Consider the following 24,913-nt stretch of genomic DNA (forward strand, 5'->3'; position numbering starts at 1 on the left):
ACAGGAGGAAACTTCCTGAATAGCCCTTTCAAGAATTCCTTGATTAGCCTATTAGACCACAAGGAAGGGCATCCTGGTGATCTTCTATACCTGGAAATTGCAGCTAGATGGACTTTTATAGATGAGTGTGCCAGTCCTGATCTGGCTAAATGTAGTAAATACGGAAGGATTTGCTCAGCCGAGGACGTTAAGGGATGCAGTGCCTTAGACATGCACCAATTACAGAATCGCTTCCATCTTGCTACATATGTCCTGTTGGTAGACAGTGCCACAGAACTTTGCAGTATTTCATGACATTCTGGGGTGATATCTAGGGACCGGAATTCGTGCTCAAAAGGTTCCAAGCAGACAATCTTAGCAAGGTCAGTTGCGGATGAAGTACTTGGCCTCTGTTCATGGAAATCAGATCTCTGGTTATCGGGAGCTGTATTCTCGGTTCTACCGACAACTGCAGAAGCTCCGTATACCAAAACTGCCTCGGCCATGCCGGGGCTATCAGTATTATCTGGCAAGGTTCTGCTCTCATTTTCCTTAGTAGTCTGGGAATTAAGGGAAAAGGAGGGAAGGCATAGGCAAACATCCCTGTCCATCTGAGGTGAAGAGCGTTCCCTCTCGAATCCTGTTGGGGAAACCTGCTGGCATAATGACTGCATTTTTTGTTGTTCAGAGTCGCAAACAGGTCTAGACCTGGTTTGCCCCACACTTTGAAAATCCGGTTCAGCTGGATCTGGTTGATTTCCCACTCGTGGCAAATGTCGGATGACCTGCTTAACAGATCCGCTTTTGTGTTGTCCACTCCCGGAACATGTTCTACTTGCAGCGATATTTTCTGACCCAATAGCCATTTCCATATTCTTTGTGCCAGAATCGATAAGGGTTTTGATCTCGTTCCGCCCTGTTTGCGCAGGTAAAACATTGTTGTTGTGCTGTCTGTCTGCACCAAAACCGATGAACCTTGGATTCTGGGAAGGAAAGCCTGGAGGCCCAGAAAGACTGCTTCCAATTCCAAGAGGTTGATGTGACGTTTCGCCTCTTGAGGAGACCAAAGGCCCTGAATTTCCAGGTCTTGCAGATGAGCCCCCCAACCTTGCAATGAAGCGTCTGACGTCATGACGTAGCTTGGTGATTGTGGTTCGAATGTGAGGCCCTTTGTTAGGTTGCTCCTGATACCCCACCATGACATTGCCCGCTTGATCTGATTTGTCATGACCAGCTTGTCGTCGAAGGAACCCCGGGCTTGGACCCACTGCTTGTCCAGGGCTTCCTGTAACGGTCTCATTTGCAAACGGCAGTTGGGGATCAGCGGAATGCAAGAGGATATCATTCCCAGTAAAGATTTGAATATCCTGATGGAAGTGAACTTTTTTGCTGCCAGGGATGCAGTCAGATTCAAGATTTTCGTTATCCTTTCCTCTGAAGGGTAAGCTTTCAATTCTTGTGTTTTCAGGATTGCTCCTAAGAACTGTAGAACGCAATTCGGGACAAAGGATGACTTTTCCTTGTTTATCCGAAGACCTAGACCTTGGAAGAGATCCATGCACTTTTGTAGAGATCTTCGCGTTGCTTGGAACGATGGTCCTTTTATCAACCAGTCGTCCAAGTATGGGAACACCTGTAGACCTTGTTTTCTTAAGTGCGCCGCTACAGGGGCCATGCATTTCGTGAAAACTCTGGGGGCGGATTTCAGTCCGAAAGGTAAAACTCTGAACTGGTAATGGCGCCCCTCCACCATGAATCGAAGATATTTTTTGTGCTTTTCGTGAATCGGAATGTGGAAGTATGCTTCCAGCAGGTCTAGAGAGACCATGTAATCTCCTTTGCGAAGCAGTAGCAGAATTTCCTGCAAGGATAGCATACGGAAAGAAATCTTTTTTATGTATGTGTTCAGATCTCTGAGGTCCAGCACCTGTCTCCATTTCGATGACTGCTTCTTCCTTATAAGGAAAAAGTGCGAATAAAAACCTGTTCCCCGCTGGTTTGGTGGTACCTCCTCTATTGCTCCTTTCAGAATGAGCGATAAGACCTCTGCTTTGAGAGCCGTTAGGTGTTGATGAACTCTGCAAAGGGGTGGACGATTTGGAGGTTTTTGCGAGAATTCCAGGGTGTGACCCTGTGTAATAATGTCCAATACCCATCTGTCCGATGTTATGGACTGCCAATACGGGAGAAACTGAGAGAGGTAGTGGAACTGGTTGATCTGAAGCGGCAATAGAGGCGCCTGCGGAACATCACTGTCTGCGCCCAGAGTCCTGCTTTCCTCTGGCTGCGGACTTTCTCCTTCCCTGCTGCTGGAAGGAAGTGTTTGAGGACCGATATTGTTGGGTGGAGGGGTACTGACGGTAGCCCTGCTGGTTATACGGTTGGTACCGATTAGATTGATAAGAGGAACGTTGTTGTTGAAAGTGTCCTCTAGATCCTCGACCGCGAAAGGACTGATAACGGCCCTGTTGCAATGATCCCAAGGATCTAGCAGTGTCGGTATCTGCTTTTATCCCCTGCAACGCCTCATCAATCTGTTTTCCAAAGAGACTTTCTCCATCGAATGGCATATCCAATATCTTAGACTGGACTTCCGGCCGAAAAGACGTAGCCTTGAGCCATCCCTGCCTCCGTAGGGTTATCGCCCCGGCCATTTGGCGAAAAGCTATAGATGATATGTCCATTGCCACATCTATGGACTCCGACGCTGCTCTGGCTCCATCTTGAAGAATGGTAGTTGCCTCCTCTTTCTTGTCCTCCGGAAGGTGCGACAGGAAAGGCGCGATGTCCGACCACATCTGTCTATTGAACCGACTCAGCAGAGCCATTGCGTTGGTAGCTTTGATGGAAGCCGCTGCCATCACCGCAAAGCGTTTTCCTATGCCATCCATCTTCTTGCCCTCCTTATCCGGGGGCGCCACGCATGTGGCCATCGGGTTCTTGGAGCGCTTCTGGGCTGCTTGAGTCACCACCGAGTCTGGACGAGGATGTCCAATAAGGCATGCTGGAGCCTTCTCTACAGCGCGATACTTCTTGTCCAGCCTGGGTATGGACGCTGGGACTGAAGCTGGATTCTTCATCAATTTGAGTCCTTCCTCCCAGATATGCTCAATGATAGGAATAGCTCTTACCGACTTCCTGGAGGACTCCTTAAAGTCATAAAGGAAGCAATCGTCTTCCTTGACTGGCATAGAAAGCTTGAACCTTGTAGCCGCTTTCTCCATCAGGTCATGAAAGCTGGCTATATCCGCTGGAGGAGAACTTGATTGAGGCAAGGGTGACGCCGGAGACGTTGGAGCAATATATTGGTTCCATTCGTCTCCCACTTCCTCGTCCTGAGCAATTTCTCCTTCTTCCTCCTCATGATCCGACTCATTCAGGTCATCACGAATTGTAATTACGTTTTGAACCTCCTTCCGAGGAGGGGGAGGTGGTTGAGTTATAGGCGCCTCTTTAACAGGTTGAGAACTTTTCTCAGAGGCCGCAGGAGCATTATCTTCTGGAAAACGACGATAATAGTTGTCTATCATACTCCTTAAGTCGGATATTAAAGAGATTGGCACCGACATTGACTCATCTCGTGCAGGCGTATCCACTTCCTCCTCATCATCATCATAGTGATAGGCCTGGTGGAAAGACTCATATCTCATTTGGCCCCTGACCGGCCGGTCTGTAAAGGCATAGTCCTCCTGTTGATCTTCCTCATCAGTGTCCTGATGCTTAATATGGAGCTGCGAAGGACTGTACGCCGCTCCAAAAGATCCTTCCTCCTCCGATTCCTGGCCATCTAGAATGGTGGAAGGTAGCAAAGGTGATATCTTTGGCGTTGAAAACTCTCCTTTTCTGCTCGTCAACGCCCCCGTCGACGGAGCAATCCTTTTAACAGAAATGTAAGTTGACGTTATTTTTGTTGGAGAAGACATCTTCAATGATTTATCCGCCGTCGACGGGGTCGTCGACGGGATCGTCGACGGGGCCGTCGACGGGATGCTCGTCGACGAAGATCTCGCCGTCGACGAAGACTTAACACTCACCGTCGACGGAGTCGTCGTTGTCATCGTCGTCGACGAAGCTGTCGACATCGAGACTGTCGTCGTCGTCGTCGTCGACGGACTGGTCCTGGTCGTCGACGGAACGGTCGTCGCCGCCATCGTCGACGGAACGGTCTTCGCCGCCGTCGTCGACGATCTCGTCGTCGATCTGACTGGATTTTTAACAGATCTCGTTGACGGAAGCGACGACGGAGCCCTCTTTTCTGAGGAAGGCTTGAGAGGAGTTGGAGGGAGTGAAGTAGAAGGTTCACCTTCCTTAGATTTTCCTGCTTTTTGCCTCACCTCTCCCTTTTCCTCAGAGGACCCTCTTAACTTCTTAGAGGAATGTCCCATGGCTTCTCCTTCAGATTCGGAGTCATGAACCTTCCTTTTCTGAAGCCATATTAGGAGGCGCCCTTCCCTATCCCTCAGAGTTTTGGGAGGGAAGTTCTGGCAGTACTTGCAGTCCTTAGGGATATGCTTGGGGTACAGGCAGTACAAGCATTCCTTGTGAGGATCCTCAGAAAAAAGTCTGGCCTTGCCACAGGATCTGCAAGCTCTGAAAAGACTCTTCTTAGAGCTTTCAGACATCGTGACTGAAGTAATTCCAACAAGAAAAAACAGTACCTGAATCCAGCTGACAAAGGTCAAAAGTTCAGTGAAGAGAGAGAAAAAACTGAGCAGAGCTCAGGGAGACTCCTTCTCACACGAAGGCGGTTAGAAATCTGAGGTATGGTGGCTCTGCTGGGAATGGTGTAGGCTGGGGCTGGTTGCTGATTGGCTGTAGTTTGGGCCACATAATGAGGAGGAGAGGTTACCCTCTGGTTTCTCTACTCTATGGTTTCAGGCAGTTTTTTCTTCTACTGCTATGATTATTATTTACCGGGAGACTCCCACCATGACGACGGGGAAGATACAAGCATGTGAATCTATGAAAGATTGAATACTGGAGAAGTGGACTTTCCTTTATCCTTGAACTCGACCACAGTATTACAATCACTGTGTCCTAAATGCACTGATCCTTTCTTTTTAACGCATAATTCACCTTTTACTGGTAAGACTGATATGAACGGTGGACCTGTATTTTTCTCAGACTGGATATTCAGAATCATAAAGTTAAGGGAAGCATTTCCTTGTTTGTACACTTCATTTTCTAGATCGATCCCTTTCCTCTGGGGAAGACCATCTTTGTCTGGGAAACATGCCTTATTCATTACTGTATTTAAATCTCCCCAGATCCAAACGCTCTGGGAATCTGTGAACTTTCTGTCTTGTGATGACATTAAAGCAAACCATGCTCCGCACGAACCATTGTGCGAGAACGGGAAAGGAAAAAGGGGCAGAACTCCCTTCGTTTTCTGATAAGGTGGGAGTCGGCCACATACCCAGCAATCTGTTGCATTGCTGGTCTGATGAGAATGGTGCAACATTCAAATAAAAGTATTGTTGCGCAGTGCTAGTCGGTATGACAGATCATGGGGTGGCAGATCACTGAATGTGTGCTCTATAGTGTCATTAAAGGAAGAGTGTATATGTGAAGCAATAGGAGGAAAGAAAACATGTAGTGTCAAGCTGATACATATAATCGTTATACTTAGAAGAAACATAATAATCAGAGTTACTATACATCTAATGCGTAAAGTCTTGCATTACTTTTCTTTCTTATCTCTCTTTCTGCTATTCTGGTCTACGATCTTATACATGTCAGGAACCTGTCTAACCGATTCACCACAGGGTGGACTTAAACAATTAAACGCTGTCTGACTTACTAGACCGTAATTTAGACCTATACTCTTGTTGCAGAGTCTTTTCTAGCAAAGGGGGCTTTGAGTCATTAATCTCGGGGCAGTCTTTAGGTTCAATCAAAGTTCCGGGATTTCCATGGAATTTTTTGATATGCTGGGCGTGGATCCAGCCTTTTCTTCCCTTGACCTTGACGGCAGTCCTCGTGGTAAGCAGTACTAACTTCGGCGTTCGCCAGCGGGGCTCGAGAGGGCTTGAACGATCAAAATTCCGGACCAATACCACATCCCCCGGAACGATGGTATGTTCTTTAACTTGGGTGTTGTCGGGGAAGGCGGCGGCAACCTGTGAACGACAAGAGAGTAGTGTAGACATCAAGGAAGCCAGGTAATCTGTCAGCATATTACTGTCAACATCAGTAATTTTCTTTGGCAGAGGCGTACCCCACATATTCGGTGGTCTACCAAAAACCACTTCGTAAGGGGACAGGCCTGTTCTGGAATGAGCTACCATACGCATGTAAAAGAGGGCAACCGGCAAGGCTACCATCCAATCCACGCCTTTTTCTGCACAGACTTTTGCTAATTTCGTCTTAAGTGTCTGGTTATGACGCTCGACAAGTCCGACTGCCTCTGGGTGTCGTACACAATGACATTTCCACTGGTAGCCTAACAGAAGGGACACTTGTTTCATTAAATCAGAGGAGAATGGCTGACCGTTATCTGAGTACACGACACGGGGCAATCCGTACCGTGGAAAGAACTCTCGTACCAATTGCCTGGCGGTGGTCACAGCAGTATAATCTGGGACTGGGTAAGCTTCTGTCCATCTAGATAGTGCACATACAACTACTAGGACATATTTGTATCCTCTACATCTGTCCATCTGGATATAATCCATCTGGAGGACTTCAAAAGGGTGGTCAGGAGGATGAAATCCACCTTGTTCCACCGGAATGCCTTTGCCTGGATTGAACTGGCAACAGATCATACAGGTGCGTACTTTCTGTTTTGCTGCTGCACGCAGGTGCTTGTTGAACCAAATATTCTGTAAACTGTCTAACATTGCCTTTTCTCCTAAGTGTGCTGGACTATGTGCTGTGTTAATGATGACTTGTACCATAGAGTCTGGGAGAAACCATGTAGCTTTGCCTTTTGTCATCCAACCCTGGTCAGTCTGGACCCCTCCTTGTTCAGTCCATTTCTTTATTTCGTCTGGAGTGGCATGTGTCTGTATATCGAGTACATCTTGTGAAGGATCCCTGACTGTCATGCTGTTTGTCAGTGATGGTACTTTTGTCTTTGTCGTGTCTGTTAGTGTCTGGGCTGTAAGTTTAGCTGTTCGATCTGCCAGGTCGTTACCCTGGGAAATGGTGTCTGTAACTTTCGTGTGTGCTTTGCATTTCAGGATGGCTATGGCTGTAGGCAAATGTATTGCTTCTAACAGAGCCTGAATAAGGGGACCATGCTGAATTTTGGCCCCATGAGAGGACAGGAAACCTCTCTCCTTTCATAACACTCCGAAATCATGAACGACCCCGAAGGCATACTGTGAATCTGTATATATGTTCACTTTCAAGTTCTTGGCTCGTATGCAGGCTTGTGTCAGAGCGATGAGCTCTGCTGCTTGTGCTGACAGTGTGTCTATTCTTTGTGTCTCTATGACTTCAGTATCAGTGGTCACGGCATATGCGGCCACTAACTCTCCTGTGCTTGTTCTCATGCATGAACCATCCACATAAAGGGTCAGGTCAGGGTCTGGCAATGCAATGTCTGTCAGGTCTTGTCTTGGTTTCGTCACTGTATTAATTACTTCCACACAGTCATGTGGTGCAGTGTCCACTGTGCTTGAGGGCAAGAGTGTAGCAGGGTTAAGAATATTGCATCGTCTGATCTCTATGTGTGGCTGAAATAATGTCAGTTCATATCCTGTCAGTCTCGCTACAGTCAGATGCTGCGTCTGTGTCCTGTTCAAGAGAACTTCCACTGCATGTGGAACCTGTACTGTCAGGGGGTGTCCTAACACTATGGAATCACTCTGTCTTATTGCTAGGGCTGTTGCTGCAACTGATTTCAGGCACGCAGGCAGAGCCTGGGCCACTGGATCTAATGTACTAGAAAAATAAGCACAAGGCTTGTGTTTTCCTGCGTGATCTTGTGTAAGGACAGATAATGCTGTTCCATCTCGTTCAGTGACAAAAAGCGTAAAAGGCTTGCTGTAACAAGGAGTCGCTAAAACTGGTGCTTGATATAAGCCTTTTTTCAATTCTTCAAATGCAAGGGTATGTTCTTGTGTCCAAGGGAGGACAGTCAAAGACGCTGCCTCCTGTGTTGTTAGCTGTATGAGTGGTTTGGCTAGATAGGCATACTGGGGAATCCATTGTCTGCAGTAAGAAGTGAGGCCAATGAAGGCCCGTACTTCCTTTTGTGTCTTGGGCTGTGAAAGGTTAGCAATTAACTGAATACGGTCTTGTGTCAGCTGTCTACCCCTCTTGGACAGCAAGTGTCCAAGGTACACCACTTGCTATACACAGAATTGTAACTTCAAAGGGGACACTTTGTGCCCCTTGTCTGCCAGAAAGTGTAAGACTGTCAGTGATGCATGTTCGCAGTCTGGTTCTGTTCGTGCTGTGATCAGGATATCGTCTACATATTGGAGCAGTGCGGTGTTGGCAGGCATGTGAATACTGTCCAGTTGTCTTTTCAATGCTTGGCTGTAAATACTAGGGCTTTCTGTGAATCCTTGAGGAGCTCTCGTAAATTTAAAGCTGCGTCCATTTAAACAGAATCCGAAGAGGTATTGGCTCTCTGGATGAATTGGGACACTGAAGAAGGCGTTCTTTAGGTCAATTACAGTAAAGAACGTTGCCTCGGAATCAATTGCAGTCAGTAATGAAGAAATGTCTGGGACTACCGGGTATTGGGGTATTATGCATTTATTCAGTTCTCGAAGGTCAATCTCTAGTCAGTAGACTGGTGGTGCATTAGGGTCTGTTCGTTTAAGAATAGGGATGACAGGTGAATTACATACATTCGAGTCAGTTTCTACTACCACTCCTTGTGCAATAAGTTCGTCAACAATTTTCAGTAAGGCTACTACAGCATCAGGTGGTAACTTGTATTGTCGGATTCGTGGCAGTACTACTCCTGGTTTGAGAGTGACACGGTGTGGCGTAATGTGCATGTAACCTACGTCATTCGGACCTTGTGCCCATAAATGCTGTGGTACATTCTGGAGTCTGTGATCAAAATCTTTCAACACATAATGTCCTTTAAAATCACGTAAAAACAATCGTACTCCTTCCGGAGAACAACAAATAACGGCTCTCAGTTCTTTCAATGTCTTTATACCAAGCAAATTTTCTGGACAGGACTTAGTAAGTAACAAGTCTGTGGTACGGGACAATGGACCGACTCCTAGGGAAACTGGCTTTGACACTTCATTAACAATAGGCTTTCCTGAAAATCCCAGGGAAACATTCTGTGAGCCTGAGAGGGGTGCCCCTGGAACCTCGTCATGACTGATGGTAGTTCTGCTCGCCCCTGTGTCAATCAGAAATTTTCTGTCTTTTCCCAATACACGACTATGTACATAGGGACCGTCTTGATCTACAGGAACCTCAATAAGGGGCAAGCCAACCTCCCTCTCTAAGCTGTTTCATGAGAACTGTTGGTATTCTGGATAGTCCGACTGTGTGTACTGGTACATTTGCTGGGTGGCTTGTTGTGTGGCAGCTGCTGGTGGGGGTGGAAAATCCGCTACTGTCTGTTGCGTGTTCAGTGGGGTGCTATTCTGTCTAGGAGGATGCGGTCTTTCTTTTGTCTTGCCTGTAGCTATATTGTGTTTCAGGACGGCACATTCATTTACATAGTGACCTGGATGCTTGCAATAATTACAGTTCCCTTTAACAGGTGTTGTGCCCTTTTTATTCGCATTAGCTGGTACCGATTGTGCAACCAGCACTTTCATTTTCGTATCTTTCATGCGTCTCTTTTCATGATCCTGTTCCTCTCTAATTCTGTTCTGGTGATATTGTAAAATTTGCAACATTTGGGAAGGACTATTTGCTTGCGAGGTACTCTCAACCTTCAGTACTCTATTCTTGATCGGGGGTAAGGAATTCTATACTAATTTGCTCACAAAAAGATGTGGATATGATTCACTACTTGGCTTAAGGCCACTATTAATAGAAAAACATTTCTCGAATCTAGAATAAAAATCACTGGTGTCCTCGTCTTGTTTCTGTTTACAGGCTGAAATAGCATCCCAATCTTCCTTTTTAGTAATCAATAATCTTGGTAAAACATGTATCAGGAGTTCAGGTAGTGCTTTAGCTTTTTCCCCAAGACCAACACCAGGGTGCCGGCCTTTATCCTCTGCTTCCAATTCTGCCCAACTTAACTTTTTCTCTCCCACCTCCCAGTCTTTCTCTTTAAGCTTGTGGTAAATACCAGCAGGTAACAGTACTTTCAATAATTTTATAATGTCAGCGTACGTGTAATCCCCTATGCGGAGTATGTCTTTTAATTCACGGTGGAACGCCCACGGGTCTTTATCATGGCAGGGCAGCATCTTTTTCATTTCCAGTATTTCTAGTTTCGTCAAGGGTGTGTAAACGTATACTCGTTGAAGCTCACCCGCTGCATTTTTAACGGGATGTACCTCTCGTAGGGGGTTCTGTCTGTCTATATGTAAGCTCTTTCTGTCGTGGTGTGGGGCAGGAATCATGCACGTGGTCATAGAAGTCAAGTACTTATGTCGTTGGTCCAGAATGACATTAATTAATTCAGTACTTAGGTCTATCCATCTATCTAGAAGTATATCGTCCAGTAATTTATAGAAAGGGCCGGGATCAGAATATTGACTTTCGTACAACGTGATCAAATGTTGAACCATGTAAATACCAGCCAAACACTGTTCGTTCGGAGGAAGGCTCAAAAAGGTCTGAGCCACTACATCACTGTTATATATGTTAGAATTAGACACCCATTGAACGGCTGACCAGGCCAATTCTTGAAAGTGTGGGGTCTGGGGTCTGTCGCACTCTACTCGTCTTTTCAGTGCGTTGTCAGTAGCTTGGAATAGATTTTCGAGGGAATATCTTTCGTTTATAGGAGATCCCTGTTTGCGGTAGTCGAGGCACTTGGGCCTGTCAAACTGCCGTGCTTTGCCTACGTAATTCATTTTATCCATTTCCTCTGTTTCGTGCTCAGCATCTTCTGATGCTGAATCATCTTTCCCGTCAGACTCTTTCCTGTGTAATTCTAAGATCTCTTTTCGTATTTTCCTGTACATACATTCTGTCTGTCCCTGTTTATCGTGTTTACCGGCAGCTATGTTGTCACTCCAATCCTTCAGACCTCTCGTTACTCCTTTACCTGGTTGGTCCTGTTCCCTGATCAGACAGTTAATCAAAAAACGTAAAATCATGCATTGAACCTCCACCTTTCTTTGTTCCATGGCCTCTTCTATACTGGCGGGTCCCTCCCCCGTTCTAATGAAATGGTATATTTTATCTAAATTTTCCTTCATGCCTGGCAATGTGATCAAATAGTCGACAGCGTGTCTTAATCTTAGTGAGTACACGAGCATTGCACCTTCACCTGGTACTGGATCGTATATACAATGTGAAATCATTACATTATGCTTAAAGGGTGATGCTGTCATTTGTGGCGTTCGTTGCAGTCCTGACCCTAGCAGTGCTCGTGTTGCTGGCGGTGTTCGTGGCGTGTTTGGTGGCCCCCCTCCCATTGCCCCTTGTCCTACGTCGTCTTTCACGGCCTGCGGAAGCCGCATTTGTAGAAGCAGATCCTGTGATGGGGGCGGAGGGAAGGGAGAATTGTTGACAGGAGGGAATTCTGCGTTTACATAATCCGGAGCGGGCTCTTCTAGATAGGAGGAAATAAAAGCCTCAGCTTCTGTCTGCTTCTGTCTACGTACTTTAGTCGGTATTAGTGGTGGTGGCAACTTACTGGGTACTTCTGAGGGTGTCACTTTAGCTAGTCCTTTTGTGAGGACGGGATAAATACCTGCAATGAGGGCATTTCTTTCTCTATCTGCTTGTTCTGCCTTGACCCGTTCCCCCTCTTCCTGCAGTTCTTTTTCTCTGGCTTTTTCTGCTGCCTCTTTACTTCTCTCTGCTTTGTGGAATTCTTTCTCTGCTCTCCTATGAGTTTCTTTACGCCATAACTCAATGGCATCTTTCTGGGATGGTCTAACTTTCTTTTTCCATAGTGCTTCCTCTACTTTCATAATGCATTCAGCATCCCATGTTCCTGGGCAGGCCATCTATACTTCTCTTCTAGATCCTTCGTGTAATCTACCCACAAGTCTAAAAACAGTATGGCATCTAGCCCGTGTTTCTGATACATAAAATGACCAGGTGTGTCTATAGGCGGGACGGGAACTGACTCTTCGAGTTTCCCTTTCCTGGTCCCTATCTTACGTAATTTCGAAAACAGTGGCATGTTGGAACTAACTTAACGAAAACACAATATACACAAAAAGTAGACTGAAAACAACCATTCACACTACAACACTAGAACATTAAAAACAGATACATCCTAACTAGTACATGGAAAAAAAACATGAACTTGAAAAAACTGTTAACTTTATGTACTGCAAAACAGTACAACCATACCGGTCTCATAAAGAGACACGTCTCTACCATGCCCACCGAATGGGACACGTCTCTACCGTGCCTGTGTACCCAGACACGTCTTTACCGGGTTCAAATAAATGAACCCGTCTATATGCGTTCCCAATAACGGTACTCACCGGGAAGCAGAACTTGAAGGCCTCGGAAACTCGATACTGCGTGACTGCTACTGCTACTGCTACTGCTGCGCATGCGCCTCGGAACAAGTGGGCCTCGGGATACCTCGGACCTTGCTCTCTCACGGCTTGGGCTCTGGTTGGGATGGTCCGCAGTCCTCACAGCCTCGTGTGGATGCCTGGTCGCAGTCTCCGTCTCCTCCGTGGGCCTGAGGGAGTAGGCAGGAAGTCCCGCTGTCGTGTACACTTGAAGTCCGTCACGGCTGTAGAAGGGGGCAGGGGGCTGGACCTACATCTCCGGCGCGTGGGGAAGGGGACTGGTCCCTATTCGGGTGCCAGATTATGTGGTAAATAAAATAATTACCCTGTCGGAATTTCTATACATTAACAAGGATCATGCATATAATGAGAGGCAGAGTCCGTGGTGTCCGATTCAAAAGGGCTTTAATTCAGTAACTCGAGTTAAGGGAGAATCGGGTTCCATCACCACTAGGGATCAGGAAGGATCGTCATCTGAACTTTATTCACAGAGTACATTATTTATACTTTAAACATACATTAACTTGCATAGAGAAGGCGGATCACTCCAGGCGGAGCAAGCGAAGGAGAGAGATAAGAGCACATGGGCGTGAAAAGGGCGTGTAAGAAGGCGTACACGTGGGTGTTCACTTGATGAGTCATAGGTGTGTCATAGGTGGGTGGATACATGGAGGGGGTCTGCATGGTCAGCAGGAACCTTTACCCTACTTGTGTGCGCAAACTTGGTCATGACGTGGAATTGACGTGTAACTGGGGGAAGCTGGGGGGAGCTGACTTTCGTGCTAGTAGAGAAGTCTTGGATGTCAGGACGACCTGCACTTCTGGTATTATCTGATATCTTGAGTTTGGAGGATGTATTATCTGAATTAAAGGTCGCTCAAGCAAAGGCTGCTCATCACTAAATGCTAGTGTGTGCATATATTTCTTCGTGCATTGCGTGGGGGCCATGGGCATTCTATGGATGCGAGTTGTGTAAATCACTTGAATGGAGACAGAAAGGCTAGGCCCTATCTACTGCAGGCGGATTATGTTTACCTTATTCATTAGGCAGGAATGTGTTTCTGTGGAGCAGAGCAGATAGCTGTAAGCAAAATACTGTCTTGGCAGGCCGGGCTGGGCACCTCTCGGCTGAGCAGGAAGTATGTGAGAGGTCAGGGATACATAGCTAAACTGCAGCTTTCAGAGTGTCAGGAGGCATGGAGCCTGAATTCGGGTCCTGGCTCAGCTGAGCCACAAAAACGAGTTCATCTCGACTTTTAAACGTGCACCATGTAAATACATTGGCAACATAGGCCTCAGTGCAGAATTAACGTTTCTTTCATGGAGGGCCTGGTAACTGACATGCTAACATTGGACGGAAATGCAGAGGCATTATTATTACAGGCATGAGAAGGGAATTGTATCGTGATATTGACATACATAGGGTACATGCAGGGGACACACTGGCCACGTAAAATTTTTATTTCCTCAGTTTATTCGAATACACAGTGATGCCTTTTGGATTGTGCAACGCCCCAGCAGCGTTCCAATTCTTTATCAATGATGTTCTGCATCATCATGATTCAAGAAGCTGGACATGAACATTCAACAGTTGTACATTGTGCCTCAGTTACACAATTAGAGGAAGCTATTCCCTCAGAATGTTTAGACTTTAAGGATGTTTTTGATCCAGTAAAGGCTAGTGTCTTACCGCCACACCGGACATATGACTGTCCTATAGACCTAATTCCTGGAGCTCCTTTGCCAAACAGCAGAGTGTATGCTCTCACTGAAGAAGAAACCAAATACCTGCAAACGTATTTGGATGACTTATTACAATCAGGCTTTATTTGTCATTCCACATCTCCTGTGTCATCTCCACATTTTTTTATACCAAAACCGGAGCGGTCTCTTCACGCTTGCATCGACTATAGGGGGCTCAATAAAGCAACAATCAAAAATAAGTACCCATTACCATTAATACCAGATCTTCTTGATCAGTTGCGACACTCCACCAATTATACCAAATTAGACGTACGCGGAGCCTACAATTTAGTACGAGTTAAGGAGAATGACAAATGGAAAACAGCTTTTAAAACCAAATTTGGTTTATTCGAATACACAGTGATGCCTTTTGGATTGTGCAACGCCCCAGCAGCGTTCCAATTCTTTATCAATGATGTTCTGCACGAATTTCTTGATATTTGCGTCGTAGTGTATATTGACGATATCCTTATCTATTCTAAAAATCAGGAAGAACACACACAACATGTCAGGTCCGTATTAGCTAAGCTGAAGGAACACTGTCTTTTTGCTAAATTGGAAAAGTTTATTTTAATACTAATACAGTCAATTTTTTGGGATATTGTTTATCACCACAGGGCATTACCATGGATCGCAAGAAAGTTAGTGCAGTGAATGATTGGCAAGAACCGACTTCTCTAAAGGAAGTACAAACATTTTTAGGTTTTGCTAACTTCTATAGGAGGTTCATCTCTCATTTCACTGAAACTATGGCTCCTATTACCAAACTCCTGCAGAAAGGTCAACGCTTTCTTTGGGATGAGCAAGCCTCCAGGGCCATTCAAGAATTGAAACATAAATTCACAACAGCTCCTGTCCTCAAACATCCAGATCCTGACCTTCCGTTTTACGTAGAAGCTGATGCTTCACAGGTAGCAATTGGGGGAGTCCTTTCTCAGCGAGATCCGGTAGATGGACAGTTACATCCTGTTGCCTTTTATTCCAAAAAATTGTTGCCAGCTGAACAAAATTATTCAGTCGCTGAGAGAGAACTACTAGCCATTAAGGTTGCCTTTTTAGAGTGGAGACATCATTTAATGGGGGCTAAGTTCCCTGTTACCATCTTCAGTGACCATAAGAACCTTCAGTTCTTTAGTTCCATAAAAGCATTGACACCACGAAAGATGCGTTGGCTAAATTTCTTTAGCGCATTTGATTTCGTAATCACATATAGACCAGGCACACAAAAAATTCCATCTGATGTGTTATCAAGGTATGGGCATACGTTGGAAACCAAACAAGAGAAACAGGGTCAGCCCATTATTGCACCTCAAAACCTATTAGCACCAATACAACAGAAGGATTTCATGAAAGACTTATATACAGCACACCTATTAGTGGAACCGTTGGAGTGGTTAAAGAAACCACATAATACAATCCAGCAGGGCCTGCTCTACTATGATTCCCTCCTCTACGTACCAACTATAAGTCTACAAGCACAGGTTATCACTTGGCCCCATGCATCAGTTTTAGCTGGACATCCTGGTTGGCTGAAAACATTAGAAAACATAAACAAAAACCATTTTGGTGACCCACCATGAGTAGAGAAGTACAACAGTATGTTAGTACGTGCCCTATCTGTGCTCGTTAAAAAACGTTGCATAAAACTTCAGCAGGGCGGTTAGAACCAATGCCAATGCCCCCTAGTCCATGGCATACAGTAAGTGTGGATTTTATGGTTAATTTCCCACCTGTAAAAAAGTTTACTACTATACTGGAGGTTGTTGATTACCTCTCCAAAATGGCACATTTTGTGCCGTTACTAAAACTCCCAAAAGCTGTAGAATTTGCAGACATCTTTATTAAGGAGGTTGTACGCTTACATGGATTGCCAAGCAAAGTTGTTTCCGACCGTGGAAGTCAGTTTAATTCCAAATTTTGGAAAACAACACTATGTACACAACTCAAGGTTGAAGTAGCATTGTCTTCTGCATTCCACCCAGAGACAGATGGACAAACAGAAAGGCTAAATCAATCACTACTTCAAATATTACGCTGTTTGTTATCTGACTCCTCAAGTGAATGGGTAGAAGCCTTGCCAATTGCGGAATTTGTGTACAATAATACAGAACACTCTGCCATACATTGTACCCCATTTTATTACATGCATGGTCATCATCCTAGATCGCTGCCCATTGTCCTAGATGAGTCCCTTCTCCCAAAAGTAACAGAAAGATTGAAAAAGTTAACTGATGTTCAAGAAAAAGCAAAAAAATATTTGTGTACTTACCTGGAGCGTATGAAGAAACAAGCAGATAAACATAGAACAGAGGCTCCAACATATCAGGTCGGAGACACAGTATGGCTTTCAACAAAAAATCTGAATATAGAAAGGTCTCGGAAATTACAACCGAGATATGTTGGCCCCTTTGAAGTCACAGCAATTATAAACTCTGTAAATGTAAAGTTGAACTTACCAAAGGAATATCATGTGCATTCTACCTTTCATGTGTCTTTGCTTAAACTTTATAACCCTCTTACTTGACCTGAACCCCCACCTCCACCCATTCCGATTAAAGGACATCTTGAATATGAAGTATGCAGCATTTTAGATGCTTAGAGAATTCATGGGCGTTTGTTTTATTTAGTAGCTTGGAAGGTGTATGACGAAACCGAAAATTCCTGGGAGCCAACTTCCTATTTACATACCCCACGACTACTCAAACAGTTTTATGCCAAAAACCCTGGTAAACCTTGTCCTGTGGGGGTGCTTTTGAGGGGGGCGACTGTAAGGAATTGTTTAGTGCAGAGGGCATGTCCTTTGTTTACACATGAATCCAAGCTAGGGTTATGTCAGCAGGTATATTGTACAGTGGAATCAGGATGTTGCATGTTAAGGTGGGGGTTTATATTTGCCAAAGCTTGTTGTTTTTGTATTTGTATCACCCATGGCTATGGAGAAAGAACCGTTGTACACGTTTCATATTTGTTATCTGAATTCCTAATGAAGCGCTGCACGTGTTATAACCGCTCTTGGTACAACGTGCAGCGCATGTGAGCCCCACCTGCTGTTCTGGTATAAAAGAAAGAGCGGAGCACTCACGGTTGCTTGTGCTCGTTTGGATTCTCCTTTACCTGATCATCTCGTGCATGGACCCCGCCTCCAGACTCACCTTCTTGCCTGTGTGCCCCGCATCCTGCTTTGGCCTCTGGACTCCGGCGGCCCGGCTCTTGTCTTCCGAAGCTTCTTGAGCTCCGGGTGTCTTCCAAGACTGCCCTGATTTCTGGTCCGCTTCCGCAGTTCTTCCCCAGCACTTCTGGGCCATCTACGACATCCAGTCCCCCTTTCCTTGTGACGCCACCTCCAACAAAAGGAAAACAAGGTTAGATCGAGGAAAGCATACCACAAAGCAAGTAAGTGCATTTACCGTTTGATTAAGGATTGAAGGATCGTCAAGTCCCAAACAAAGCGGATGGTTCAAACATTTCTTCTGCCAAATAAAGACAGTCATATTTGAGATTCTTGAAGACTCTTCATTGACATTTCCCTATTTTGAACTCTGCATATACTTATATGTTCAAACTACTATTTTGTTGCCAAAAGGTGAACAGAGACTAACAGAACATTGCTCTTGTTGAGAGTTTTAGAGTGTATGTTATAACACGGACTAAAAGGAGTATATTTATTAGATAGGATCTCTAGAAAAACGACAGTGAGTTGAGCCATTTGTTTTCCAGTATATCTATGTCACACCTTTATTCGTAAAGGGTAACTTGTGTATTTGTTTCTCTAGCTTTTCATAGAAGATCACCTCCTATTATTTAAAAGCCATTCTCTGGTGATGGAAAAGACCAGAATTCTAAGAGGTATAAAGAATATGACTGAATTGATAATACTGTGTTATTAGTCTAGATAAGAAGGTGATGTTATCTACCCAATAAGAATAGCAAGGTAATGTTCTTTATTGTTCTTCTTTAATAGATAACACAGCAAACTGGCCACCTTGCCAGTGAACCTGTGAACGTCACAAGAGAAGCAGTGTTGAGCCGTGTTTGTCTCTCTTTTGTTATTTTATCCACCTTCCCCTTCCCTTGGGTTTCTTTTCTTTGACCACTGTTTCCACTCAGTGTTGGGAGATTAGAGACTTAAGGGTGGGTAAGAATTGTCTTCACTTCTCTCCAGTAGAACTGTTGGTATGTACAGGTTAGCAAGAGATATAACACCTTTAATAAGCTGTAATTCCTAATTGAGAGGAGGTAGTGTGACGGGGAGGAGACCTGTCATTCTTTCAGCCCTTCCCTGCAGCTTCCACATCCCAAGATGCCATCTTCATTATTCTGTAACCTCCTTGGGAAGCATATACCTTTAATGATGAGTAGCCTGGCCGGATGAGGCATGCCGTGACCTGTGGCCTTGGAATTCAGGCGTTTTCAAAATCCAATCACAAGAATGAATTCCATTCAAGACACTCAAAGGAATTTTGCTGGAGAGATCTGATGGTGTTTGCAGAGTGGGAGACGCGTATCGAGTGGAGGACACACGAGACGCAGGAACCAGAACTACGAGGCTGTCCTGAGGCATCGGGGAAGACTGGAATCCCCAAACAGAGCAAAAAGAAACTATGAGACCACCTGTGAAGGGCTGAGCCCTGAAACTGCAGAAACTCCCTCACAGTCGCTGTGTGACAATATAGCTTCCTTTATAACTCAGAAAATCAAGGCCATTATCATAAAATCATCTCATCCAACAAAATTTCATCTTACCCTACAACAGCATATCCTGCCTCCCACAACACCTCGCAGCTTCTCTGCTTTCCCTTACTCACTCCGGTAGAGGTTGAGTCTCTCCTTACTGAAAAGCATGTAAACAGACATATGTCTGATTTTGCTGTATCCTCTCACTGCCTCGATGTCTCCCATTCAGGTTTCAGGACCAAGCACAGTACAGAGTCCGCCTTGATAGAGGTAACTGATAACATCAGAATGGCCCTGGATAATGGTCAGGTGGCACTGTTGGTGCTGCTTGACCTATTGGCAGCGTTTGACACCATTTCACACCATATCCTACTGGAGAGACTTCAGGGCATTGGAGTACAAGGAGTTGCACTAAAATGGTTGACAGACTGTCTTACTGATAGAAGCCAGAAAGTCACATTGGGGACTTTAGATCTAAAACCACAAAAGTTACCAAGGGGGTACTGCAGGGCTCTTGTATGAGCCCCACCCTCTAATATTTATGTTATCCCTCTGGTCAAACTAATGAGGAACTTAGGGTTCAGTCCCATCTCCTACGCGGACGACACCCAGCTCCTCCTCACCTTTGATGAATCTAACCCTGACATACAACTTATCTTTTCTGAGGGCATGAAGACCATTGCTGCCTGGATGAGGACCAACTTCCTCTCACTAAATGCCGAGAAATCGGAGCTCACGTTGTTTTAAGGGGCAGCCATAAGCTGGACTCCCGGGTGGTGGCAGGAGGAGCTGGGCATGGCCCCCTCTCCTTAAGATGTGCTCAAAAATGTAGGCATCCGGATCAACCAGAATCTCCAGCTCAATGCTCACGTCACTACCACTGCTGTTACCAGCTTTCACACACTCAGTTTACTTAGAAGAGTATTCCCTCTATTACCTTCCTATACAAAAAAAACATTGATGCAATCACTAGTGTTAAGCCATCTGGACTACTGTAGCACACTGTTAGCCTCGGCCAAAGAGGCTTCCCTAAACAAGTTACAAGTTGTCCAGAATACAGCCGCCCGATTAGTTGTAAACGCCCCTCCCAGAACAGCTTATCGTCCACTTCTTAACAAACTCCACTGGTTCACTGTGAGAAAGCGGGTGAAATTTAAGATTGGTTGTATTATCTACAAAGCCCTCAATGGTCTGGGGCCTTCCTACTTATCAGATAAACTCACCAAGTACACTCCCTCACGGAACCTCTGATCAGGATCCAAGCTACTCCTTTGCTCTCCAAGAATTAAAAGGGCCCGTAAGGGAGGCAAAGCATTTACTTATCTTGCCCGACTCTCTGAAACGAATTTCCCCTAAAGCTTTGCAATTGTCAGAGCATTCCTCAATTCAGGAAGCTTTTAAAGACCTTTCTTTTGTGAGTCCCTATGGTTTGGCTGTAGCACACTGTCTTAAGCACAGAGATACCCCTTATGGGGTGATTCAGGCGCTATAGAAATTAATAAATATCAAGTATCAAATAACATTCCTGGAGAAACATGGCTAGCTCAGGTATGTGGCCAGATACCTGGGAAGAGCTGGAACTGGGAGGAGGTTTAAAGGGAAGACATGGTGGTCCACAAAACGTTGATGGTCCTGCAGGTTAAAGCATCCAGAGTATCAAGGCTCAACTGGTTGGACAATTCTTTATTGAGTAGTGAGTATTTTCAGTAAATTCCCCATGCAAAGACCAGAATGTAATTTTGGGTCACGACTTGAAATTCTTTCACTATTTTTATTTCTTTTTCTAAATGACTGTTGATTAAGTAAATCTCCAAATCACAGACTTAGTGAGATCACTACACTTAGAAGAGATGTCATGAAAACCTTTAACTTCTCCTGGTGATGGGACACCAAAAGTGGTATCTTCCCTCACATACCCAACCACATGATTTAGAGAAGAGATGGTTTGAAACTTACCTGTGGCTCGATCCGCTTCATTCGAGGGGCATCTTTCTTCACTGAGATCCCAGCGTTCTTGATCCTCACCTAAGAAGAGAGAAATAACTATATAATGAATTGCGACTAATACTTGTGAATAAAGAACATCATCTAAAGAGAACTGTATTAGGATTCATATGTCCAGGTAAAACCTACTGGCACATCTTTAAAATACATCAGCATCTAGGTGACATGTAGATATGTCATGTTAGGTCACTATGGAATTGTAATGATAAACCCTCTTTAATGGTAAAGTCAGATTTTTCATTATAATTTTGAAAATGCCACTTTTAGAAAGTTATTTAAGATTTTTTTTTACCAAAAGTCCTATTTTTTATTTAGAAAAATCACACCATATACTTTTTGTGATTTGGGTTGTTTATTTACCCATTCTTATTTCTTCTTTTTTTTAGAGACTACAAAAAGATTTCCTCCTACTTTTTGGAGAATCACACAAAAACTTTACACATACATAAAACATTTACTACAAATTACAAAGACAAATTTGGACGCGTTTCAAGCCTCATTGTATCCTTTACGGGGTTTCATCAGGGATTCTTAATTCAAGATGTATGGACATATCTACAAGTAAAACATAACAAATCAGTTCAATTACCTCCCTTGTCCTTTTCAAACGCAATTCACTACCTTAAAGGGGGACCACACCTTTCAATGCTCAATTGACAGCCCAATCACTTCATATCAGCAACACCGACTCAGAGCAGCAAGATGACCCCTACGAAACCAAACCAATCAGATGGTTTTAATTCAAAATCTCCAACTAAGGAACATACTCCATAGGAAAGGTCACGACCCTGCAACACGTACCTTGGGTATTGCTACTGATGCCTCTCTCTTTGACTTCTTATACCCGTCTGTACCATTATAATATGCTGTTTTCCAAAAAGGAACCAAACAATAAGCCACTCGCTTGTTGGTTAAACATATAAAAAAGTTGCTTATTTGTCTATTTCCACTGTCAGTTACCTTGGTTGATAGCGGACCAGGCGTCACCTCTTTATAGCGTTTTTCTCTTTTGAGGAGCAGGGATGCCAACTTCGCCCGCCAGAAGCGCTTCTCTCTCTCCTACAATGGTAACAACGGACTTCTCAGTGTTTATGGCTAAGAGAACCAACAACGGGGGCTGCTCAGATACGCTATCGCGCGCGCACTGCTATTGCCTTTTTTCTTACCTCCGATATCGCACAGAGCTGCGGGGAGATGGTTATGGCACCCAGCAATAGAGAAAAGACCCGTTTGTAAACAGAGGCATATCACGCTGTGAGGCAAGAAAAACGGCAATAGCAGTGCGCGCGCGATAGCGCATCTGAGCAGCCCCCGTTGTTGGTTCCCTTAGCCATAAACACTGATGTATAGTGACTGAACCTTCCTACCACCCATGCACCCCAAATCTCAAAACCGACTAGCTATAGTGTCTCATTCGTTCTCCTACCTTATCATGAATCCACAAATGATTAGACAACCCAGAACACAACACTCCAGACTCTCTCAGCAAGGTAGCAATACATACCCTTTCGCTCACTCACTCGTACTTGCCCACAATAAGAATTGACAGAGTCACGTTTATAGTTTAAAATGTTTACTATTGTGCTCTTTAATGCAGTATACGAGCCACTACTAGCAGCAAAATGCATAGACCTAAACAGTTAGCATTGTTACAATTCCATAGAATATAAAGGGGGATGTCATCATACACAGACATTTGAAAAAGGTCCATAAGGCCTAAACACCCTCCCCTTGGGAAGGTAAAGTTTATTATATAAAGTAAGATCTCGAGGCTTTGTGAGCAGAGTCCATACCTTAGTGCCTAGATGGAAGTTTTACATCATATGAACAGCATAGCTCTTCTCCCTGGAAAGGTCCCTCTCCAAATGTGTGTATTTGAACAACATGCATCCCCGTAATATCAAAGCACGAGTCTCCAGCTGTGTTTAGCATGTTATGTCTAGGTGCTAGGGACTGACCAGAACAGAATAACAAGGGGCATTGTTTATCGATCTTGCACATTGTGTTCTGACTAACCTCCAGGAGCAGGCAGAGAATGCAGAAAGCAGACGGTTCTCATGGGAAAGGCACAAACAAAGTCTTCCAAAATAAAATCATGTAGTAACAAACGAAATAGCAGCATCATGACAGCAGAGCTCATGCTAACTTAGCAATGTTGACAGTGACCCTAATGGCCATATAACACCCTCCCCTTGGTAAGGTCGTAGTATATAGACAAAAGACTAAAACAGAGCTCAAAGGCAAGCAGAGTTCGGAAGCGCTTGAAAAAAAGCAAATTGAAATAATGTAAAAAAATAAAATTCTGAAAGTTGTTTACAAATTTTTCGTTACATGGAAAAAGTGATTAAAAAGGAGGTGGCAAATCCATCAAAGTACATGAACTTAAGAATGCAATTTGTGCCAAAAGGCCATCCTCATCATTAGTAGAAAAAAAGAATGCCATCCAATCAAGTAGGCCAAAGAAGCAAACGTGCTCCTCGTAACCAGATGCCTCCAAGAGCATATCCGGGCAACTTGCCTGATATTTGATGAAACTCCATTGCAAGAGATTATGCGCAGACGCACAGATATTCCACTCAGCCAAGACTCCAAGTGCAACTGCACGTGCCATACAGCCGTTCTCAGAACAGGTCTGCTCATGGGCCACAAAGGGACCCATTAACTGGTCATAATCCATGTCTGAACATGACGTACTGGAGAGGCGGAAATCCAAAGCCCAATAGAAGGGGCACCACTGACAGCAGAACACAGGTTGCACGCAAGTGAAGTAGGCAAAGCGAAAAGTCAGTCTATAACTCAAGCTAAGGGTTGCTAATGGCAAACATTCAAAAAGTTGTTGCATTTGATCACGGTACAGTTGCAATTGACCTGGTCTGTGCATTACCACGCGATGAGCAGCCATTGCGTAGCAGGAGCAGAAGAATCAGGATTCCACCAGCTATCACTAGTAATAAAGGAAATCCTCCGAAGACGCTAGAAAAAGTAGAATGAATAAAAGCCGATATTACTCCAAAGACCGTCTGAAAGAATGTCACAAGGCCAAATCCCTCAAGTTTAAAAAAATGAGCAAGGCCTTTGGTGCCAGACGCATTAAATATTTGATGTATAGGCTCTCCAAAGTAAAGTGGGAGGTTCGTGTTCAGAAGAGACTGAATCTCGCTAGATGTTCTATCCACCTGCAATTCGAAGGTCTCTCGAGCCCTGGTGAGAGTTACTTCTTGTTAAAACACTAGCGCTTTGAGTCTGCTTAATTTGTTGAAATCTGTTTTCAAGGTCGGAATGGTAGGCCAAATGAAACTAACTTCTTTACCATGCGGGGGCAGAAAAAGCACATTACTACAACAAGTAACCTGTTGTGAAACTGTTACTATATACAGAATTCCTGCCCATAAACCACAGCAGTCGTGGTTGTTCAAAATAAGATAACGGCTGTTAGTAGGCAAGGTAAAAACGGTAATTATTGCTGGGACCGGAGTTCCTTTAAAAAACAAGCCATATTAGCGGCAGATACATTACAAGCACTGTGCAACTTAACGTATTTACAAACCAGGGAATGTCCTACTATGGAATCGCAGTCCTCCCCTGTTACAAAAACTTCCTTATCCTCCCTTTGACATCTGTAAGTGAAAGGTAGGGACCATAATTCATGAAGAAATGCACTCCCTAGAGGTTCGAAGCGGCCTATCGGGAAATGTTTAATACATGATTTATATTGAAACAGTGAAAAAGGGAGAGAGATAACCCCATGAATTAACCATACAGCTGAATCCATCTCCGCCACAGAGAATGGCAAGTGTTCCATTTGTTCAAAGTGTAATAGCATGTATGTAGCATCTTTCATGGACATAAATCTCTGTTTATATATCAGTTATATTAAATGGTAAAAACAAAGCTGAAGCATTCAAAGAATCCCAAGGGACTTTCCC

General features: G+C 44.5%; 1 protein-coding gene across 1 annotated transcript in view; it reads right to left on the bottom strand.

The window, feature by feature from the left end:
• The window catches only part of LOC147693218 (NACHT, LRR and PYD domains-containing protein 3-like), a 1,290,712-nt gene that overhangs the window by 683,243 nt on the left and 582,556 nt on the right, over positions 1 to 24,913 (bottom strand). The window contains exons 12-13 of the mRNA XM_086933611.1: positions 20,940 to 21,008; positions 17,462 to 17,650 (exon numbers count right to left, since the gene is read on the bottom strand). Coding sequence (XP_086789737.1) covers positions 17,462 to 17,650; positions 20,940 to 21,008 — 258 coding nt within the window. The remainder of the gene's footprint in view (positions 1 to 17,461; positions 17,651 to 20,939; positions 21,009 to 24,913) is intronic.

Source organism: Lissotriton vulgaris, chromosome 8 (genome assembly GCF_964263255.1).
Source record: "Lissotriton vulgaris chromosome 8, aLisVul1.2, whole genome shotgun sequence".
In the NCBI taxonomy this organism is placed as follows: domain Eukaryota; kingdom Metazoa; phylum Chordata; class Amphibia; order Caudata; family Salamandridae; genus Lissotriton; species Lissotriton vulgaris.